Source organism: Nannospalax galili, unplaced genomic scaffold (assembly GCF_000622305.1).
Source record: "Nannospalax galili isolate Female #2095 unplaced genomic scaffold, S.galili_v1.0 scaffold280, whole genome shotgun sequence".
NCBI lineage: Eukaryota > Metazoa > Chordata > Mammalia > Rodentia > Spalacidae > Nannospalax > Nannospalax galili.
Genome location: NW_008347808.1, coordinates 5,897,552 through 5,905,327, shown reverse-complemented (window position 1 = coordinate 5,905,327; position 7,776 = coordinate 5,897,552). Strand labels below are relative to the sequence as shown.

The following is a 7,776-nucleotide window of genomic DNA, read 5'->3' as shown; positions in this document are numbered from 1 at the left end:
CCCATTGAACTGTTTTTGTAAACAGTTGTGAGCTGCCATATAGGTGCTGGGATCTGAGCCTAGGTCCTCTGCAAGAGCAGCAAGTGCTCTTAACTACTGAGCCATCTCTCCAGCCCCTATTTACTATATTTTTGGTGAATTTCATACTTATATTTTGATCATATTTTGATCCCCTCCCATATCTGCACCCCCGCCGAATTTCTGTACTCATTATATATATAATATCTGTGTGTGTGTGTGTGTGTAGATATGCCTGTTTGTGTTCCTAAATGCTCTTTGGTGTGGGTTCATGCACTGAAGCCTGGTTAACCTACTAAGGATCTCACCCTTAAATGAGACTGACGCTCCCCTTCAATACACATTTATTTATTTTGTGGAGATGGGGCATGCTCCTGCTCCAGTACATGTGGGAAGTCAAAAGACAATTTGCAAAATTTGGTTTTCTCTGCCTACCATGTGGGTCCCGGGGATCGAATTTCGGTTGTCAGGCTTGGCAGTAAGCACCTTTACTCGTTGAGTCATCTCACCAGCCCTATTCACTTTATTTTGACACTTTTTTGGTCTGTGAAATTCAAAATTATATAAAGATAGAGAAAAAATGACTGTCTGCCCCACAAATGTCCATCGAATTCCTTCTCAGTCAGTTCCTGGTAGAAGCATCAACTGCTCTGATTTTTTTCACTCTAGATTAGTTTTGTCTATTCTAGAATTTAATTAACCCAGAATAATACAGTATGTACTAGCATTTGTCTAATCTTTCAATAGGAAATTTGTTCAGTACTCACTCTCTGCCCACAGATATACATGTGATGTCCTTTTTCTTTCTTCTTCTTTTTTTTTTTTTTTTTCTTTTTGAGACAGGGTCTCCTTGTAGCCCCAGCTGTCCTGTAGACCAGGCTGGCCTTGAACTCACAAAGATCCGCCTGCCTCTGCCTCCCAAGTGCTGGGATTAAAGGCGTGTGCCACCACACCCAGCCCCCTTTTCTTTTAATAATGACTAATAGGTCAAAGGTCTTTCTAGGCCTGGCTTATGACATCGTCAGCCCTCCAGTCACATTCTCATTGAGATCATCAGCAGAAGTGTAGGCCCTGAGTTTGTCTCATCTGAGCCCTGGGTTCCTTCCTGCCCCACCCACCCTCTTCAGACTGGACCTGGCAGCCTTCGCCAGCCCCAGCCTACCCACTCACTTCCCACACTAAGGCTTCATGCATGGTGCTCTATCCAGGTGTGTAAGGGGTGTTGCAATCTCAACCCAGGCCTAGCTCAAGTGGGTAAAAGTACGTGTAGGTAGGCAGCTGGAAGCAATTGGAAAGCAGAGGCAGTAGGAGGCCCTGCAATGCTGTGGAGAGCTGGGGCAAGGGGTGGAGACTATTCAGCAGCTGGAGAAGAAAGCCTGAAGAGCGGAAATATGGCAAGCCCCAGAGCAGTCAGGGCTAGACAACCAAACAGCATTTACCTGGAGCCACTGGGATCCTGGGCACAATGTTCTGGTCCTCCAAGAAGGACCTCAGGACCATCCTGGAGATCTTTGCTGTTTTCCAGTGGGCCCTCAGTGCCTTTGTTATTGGTGAGTCTTCAAGCTATCCAGAGGCAACCAGTCACCTGGGCTTGCCTGGGACTGAAGGATTCTAGGATGATAGGATGTTCGATGTTCAAAATCTGTGCTGTCTTAGGCAAGGGCAAACTAGGACAGTTGAGGATCCTTGCCTGTCGACTCACCCACCTGAGCAGAATATTTGTGAGCACTGTGAGTGACCACATGGGCATGGACATATACATGCATTTGTCTGGGCAGGGCTGTGTGTGTGTGTGTGTGTGTGTACCTTGCTGCAAGTTTGCATGTGAGCACCCTGTGTCTATATTGGGGTGTGTAGGCAATGTTATGGAATCATGAAACACAAGTTTACTGAAGCCAGCCAAGGGGAAGGGCTCGACTTATAACCATAGTAATCAAGCAAACTATGGGGAAAGAGAGTTGACTTGATGGCAGAGGGAATCTCTGAAAACTTGTGGCCCAGAGTGATTTAACCATTTATTCACCATTTTCCCAACATCTATACCACAGACTCTTTATGAAAATTGTATCCTAGAAATTGTGTTCTAGATGCTAGAAAAAAACATCATTGTTGTTGGTGGCGGTCTGAAGAAATTCTTATGTGTTTATTAGGTCATGTGAGTACTGACAGGAGTCAAGGGCATGAATTAAGGGACATTGTAAGCTCTCTGGGAATGAATAGGTAGGCCCTGGGCACTTAAAGCTGGCACAAGGACATGTCAGTGAATATGATCGGCATTTCTTACCCTACCAAACACTAGATTAGAAACCACAGAGTAGGGGCTCAGAGGCTTGCCTTCAGTAGGTACCAGGACCCCCTAATACTGAAAAAAAGCAGTATTAATTAATCTGGGAATAAAGACAAACAACTAGAACTGGAAGAAACCAGATAATTCATAAGTATTACTTTGGCCCAGGCATTTTCACATCTATTTCTTCATTTTAGGTGATGTAAACCTTATGAGATAGAAGTTATGATTATGCAGAAAAATAATACTGATAGTTATACATGTAATGTTAAATAAGACTTAATATTAGCTAACATCTATTGGCCTCTTTTTAATGCCAGGCACTCACTAGTCTAAGCTCCTTATATGACTAATAATCTGCATTATGCAGATAAAGAGATGAAGACAGTGTAGTTGAAGTGATCTGTCCAAGATCACACAGCTAGGAAGTGGAGGAGCTGGGCTGGACATTGAGCTCACAGAGGCCAAAGTCTTGTCTGCAAGTTCCTTTCTTTTTCCTTTGCATCTGATCACTGTTGAGTAGGAGGTTGAGTGTGGAGCCTGGTGCACACACTAGCCTGGAGAAGAAGGAGGAAGGCAATACGTCTGCATTTGTGAAAGCTGATTAAAACGTGGAAAGGATCGGCTCACAAAGGACTCTTATTGAAGACACAGCACATGCTGGGCCTGTCAATTCTTCTGCCAGGTGGCCTAAGCAAACACTACCCTAAGTAAGGACTAAGATCCTTATCTGGGTGCTAGAACAGATCCCCTCACCTTCATCACTCCAACTGCTGACTCTCAAACCTGTCTGAGGTGACAGTTCCCGGAGGCCTGAGAACTGTGGAAGAGAACTTTGCCTGAGCAGGCTGGCCTTCTTCAACTAGGTAACAAGGGGCTTCAGCTTTGGCTCCAGGCTTCTCAGACACTTGAGTTAGTGGCCTTGTGGGACCTGCCTGTAGATGCTACTCTACTGCCATGTTCTAAAGCACTGGCTTCTGTTCATTGTCCATGATCTGAAACGCTTAGGGCCAAAAATGTTCCAGATTTTGGATTATTGGCGAGTGGGATGGAATATTTTCATACACATAATGTTATATACTGAGGATTGGGCCCAGAACTGAACATGAAATTCATTTCTGTTTCATCTATACCTTATATACATAGTCTCTTGTAATTTTTATACAGTATTTTAGTACACCTGTTTTTTAGTCGTGACTTCCACATGAGGTGAGTTTTTTACTTGTGGGGTCATACTAGGTGCTCAAAAAATTTGGGATTTTGGAGCATTTGGGATTTGGGTTTTTGGATTAGGGACCTATGTGGTCTTTCTCAAGTTCTTGTTCTAGCCTCATGTTGGCATGCTACTATCTTTCCCTTTCTCATCACTGTAACTGTGTTCCCACAAGATAGCAGTCTCCAGGAGCCAGGAAGGGAGCTGGAACCTTCAGGTTGGCACCTCTCCTTCCTCAATCTAATCACTAATCTCACTCCTCAGAGGTAACCACTATTGTGTGTATGTGTATGTATGTGTTTGCGTGTGTGGCCATAAATGATCTTATATGTATATAACATATACACATATGTACACACACATGGTATATGTATACACATATATGTTCAGCCATGAGATTTACAGAAAATATAGGTATTGAAACAGTGTCTGGAGTCAGACTAAGTGTTCAAATCCCAGCTCTACCTACTTATTATCTGTGCAACTTTTTTTTTTTTATCTTTTTGAGGCAGGGTCTCCCTGTAACCTCAGCTGGCCTGGAAGACCAGGCTGGCCTCAAACTCACCAAGGTCTGCCTGTCTCTGCCTCCCAAGTGCTGGGATTAAAGGTGTGTGCCACCATGCCTGGCTTATCTGTACAACTTTTAACAAGTTCCTTATCCTCTCTGATGAAATGGGTGTATCAGGATACTAGGTGAGTTCTGTGGTAACTAATCTTGAAATCACAATGGTTTAAATCAGCAGATGATAATATTTCTTATGCTTAGATGGATGCCCAAAACAGGTTGGTAGGAGTCTCAGCTCACTGTGGACACTATTGTTCAGGTTGATAGAGACTCTGTCAAACTCTGTGCTGCAAAATGTGGCTTCAGGGTTAGCACAGCATGGGAAGGAGCATACATGGTGGACCTATATGCAGTGCTTGCTCCTGCCAACAGAAAGTGGTAAAAACTAGTTATAGCCTTATTTTGGACTTCCTTAATTATAAACGAGGTTGAGACTCTTCTTATCTATTCATTAGCAATCAGTATTTCTTGTTTTGTTAACTTTCTACCATGACCTTTGTCCATTTACTGTCAAATTTGAGTTGATTCTTGAAAGGCAAATGGGAGAGGGTGGGAAGAAATAAAAGAATTGGAGAAGCAGGCAGGGGAAAGATTGTATAGAACACTGAAAACTGCCTAAAAGAGTTTGGGCTTTTTCCTGAAGGCCATGTGGAGCCAGGCTAGGATTTGGCACAGAGTGTGCTTTGAGATTGTTATAGCTCTGTGGAGCAAACTGATTACAAGAAGATAGGAGGGGAAGTGGTGATACCAGGAAGCAGGCTGTTGAGAGATGGCAGATTTGAACTAGGCTACTAATGTTGAAGTGGAGAGAAGAAAGAAGACGAGAGAGTAAAGGAATCAGGAAAGAATTAATATGATACGGTGCTCAAAAGATGCCAGTGAGATAAAGAGAGAAAGCAAGACCGAAGTTGCAGGTCCCAGCAGGAACTGGCAGAGGGGCAGGAGGTGCAGAAGAAGGCTAAGAATGGCTGAAACAAGGATGAGTACAGGAGGGAGAGCTCAGCCTGAGGATCTGTACTTCAAGTTTGGCTCTAGAGTGTACAGAGGGGTGTTATGGTGTCAGGCTGAAGAACTCCTGGCCCCAGAGGACTTCGGAGGTGGCCCCTCCTTTACCAGCTCTCATGGGGCAGGTGAGGCAGTTGGCCCTTCAGAGCCCTCCCAGTTCTCCTTAGGAGTGAAGCCATATCCATTTGGACCCCGAAGTCCTTGAGAGAAGACTTGCACAATAAGTCTCTGAGGAGGACAGGAAAGCCCCTGGCGTGCTCATTTTCATTCTGAACTGAACTGAAGTTAGCAATGTAAGTGGCAGAGCCAGGATTCATTCATTGCATCACAGGGTGCTCCATGAAGTCACACTCACGAGATGTCTCCTGCCCGGCCTGAGTGTGAGCTAAGTCTAAGGGAAATGGAGGTGTTCTTTGGACTAGACCCAGGCCTCTCTTCAATTCACTAAGGAGCAAGGAGTTTTGTGCAGCCAGTATCGAAAGCCTCTAACTGCTGACCTCTGCTCTGTTCATAGTTCTCCCCAGAGGCAGTCATTTTCAAGTTTGTTGGGCTTTTTCCTGGTATTTAATATTTCTAAATTTTACTATTTGAAATTTCTAAACACTGCTATTTTCTGCTATAACAATTTTAGACATTTTCTACTGCCTTTCTAACATGGAAGATGAGAATTTAGGTGTATATGATATTGCTAGAACTTTCTTTTCACCCTCTCCTTCCAAAATTGTTATAGCACAGATTTTGGTTAAAATGCCTATGACTATGAAATATTCATAACTGAGCTATTTCATGTACAAATATTGTATTTCCATTCCTATGTGACTTGTTTTTCTAAAATCTAATAATCAACTCATTTAAACTTTTTATCTACTAGATATCTATTGATTATCACAATTTACCCACAGGCATTTCACACACACGGTAATATCTCAACATGTACAAACACACTGGGACTCTTTAATGCCGCTCATTTTTTATTCCCTTGAGTAGAACACCGCTGGTGCCCAGCATCTTCCGGTTAGACTCTGGCTTTGTGTACAGCTGTCATTCCCACAGTGCTTGAGGTAACTTGGGAGCGAAACTTCAAAAAGCGCTATGCAAATATTAGGCTGAGCTTAAATACCCTCAAGAGAGGGTGTCTTTTTAAATTTTGTACCCTAGGAGCCTTGCTTGCTACTTTCCAGTTGGCCCTGCTCAATTTCCTCCTTTGTTGCATCTTTTCCCCCTTGGATCCAATGCCTTTTCCCTCATTTTGGTGAAGCATATAGTCTAGTAGCTTTAGACAAAAGGACATGGGAGACAAATGAACTGAGACTGTATATCTGAAATTATCTGTTGTCTTGATCAATAATTTATCTGCATACGGAATATTTCAAATGTGGCTCATTTAAGTACAGAAGCTCCCCAAATTACAGAAAACTGGAAATACCGTGAATTAAGAATACATTAGCCAGGTGAGGTGGCTTACACTTGTAAGTCTAGCATGTCAGGGGCTGAGACAGAAGGGATTCTGGGAGTTGAGGCCTGCCTGAGCTACAGTGCAAGATGTTGCCAAAAAAAAAATCAAAACAGAAAAAGAATACATTTAATACATCTACTCAGTCAAACATCATAGCTTAAAAACACCTCGTATGGTAATGTGCTGCTCACACAACTGACTGGGGCTGTAGCTTGCTGCTGCTGCTTTCCAGCATAAGATAGAATTGTACCACATATTACTAGCCCAGGAAAAGATAAAAATTCAAAATTCTGGGGCTGGAGAGATGACTCAGTGGTTGAGAGCACTGGCTGTTCTTCCAAAGGATCCAGGGTTCAAATCCCAGCACCCACTTGGCAGCTAACAGCCATCTGTTGTTCTAGTTCTGGGGATCCAAAGCCCTCTTCTGGCCTCCATGGGCATTTTATGACACGGGTGCACTTACATGCAGGCAAAACACTCATACACATAATAAATAAGTAAAAAAATCCCAAACTGCATTGCTATTGGATTCATGTTGCTTTTCTGTCATTATACAGTTGAAACACTGAAAGTCAAACCATTGTAAGTTGGAGATGACCTGTATTTGAATCTAGAATCTCTTTGATTCAGTTTTTCAGAGAATAGTCCTCCCATCATCTGGTTGTGTAGAATAAGAAAGAAGACCTAGGGTTCTAATTCCTTCGTAGAAATTCAACCAGTCTTCTGATTTTTGAGCCTGTGCTTCAGCCCTGCCTTTGGTGACACTTTCTCCCTCTAGATTCCAAGTCTTTCTTTACTTTTTCAATGAAGCAAGCCTGCTTCTTGTAAGTATCTCCCTTAGGGTCCAGCTTTCTTTGTTCTGTCTGTTATCTCTCCCACCATCTACTTTAGAGTGTGCAAATGTTTTACTTATACAGTTCATCTACTGTTGGCCTGCTCTGACTCTCCTTCTCCTTGTGGATCTATATTCCTAAAAACATTTAAGTAACTTTTCATGAGGTTTCAACAAGAAGACAAGTCAAAATGTGTTCAATCTACTATGTTCAATTAGAAGGGATTTTTTCTTCTTTTTCTAATCTTTATATTGACTCACTTCCCCAAACAATCTTGCTTTCAGCTGCTTTCATAACTGAGTTCAACACCTTTAATCCCAGCACTAGGGAGGCAGAGGCAGGCGGATCTCTGTGAGGTCAAGGCCAGATGGTCTACATAGTGAGTTCCAGGACAGCTGG

The 7,776-nt window shown here is 43.0% G+C and overlaps 1 protein-coding gene across 1 annotated transcript in view; it reads left to right on the top strand.

Moving 5' to 3' along the window:
- Nucleotides 1-1,431: 1,431 nt before the first annotated feature.
- The window catches only part of Awat2 (acyl-CoA wax alcohol acyltransferase 2), a 10,702-nt gene continuing 4,357 nt past the window's right edge, over nucleotides 1,432-7,776 (top strand). Inside the window, exon 1 of the mRNA XM_008844383.2 lies at nucleotides 1,432-1,568. Coding sequence (XP_008842605.1) covers nucleotides 1,484-1,568 — 85 coding nt within the window. The 5' untranslated portion in view covers nucleotides 1,432-1,483. The remainder of the gene's footprint in view (nucleotides 1,569-7,776) is intronic.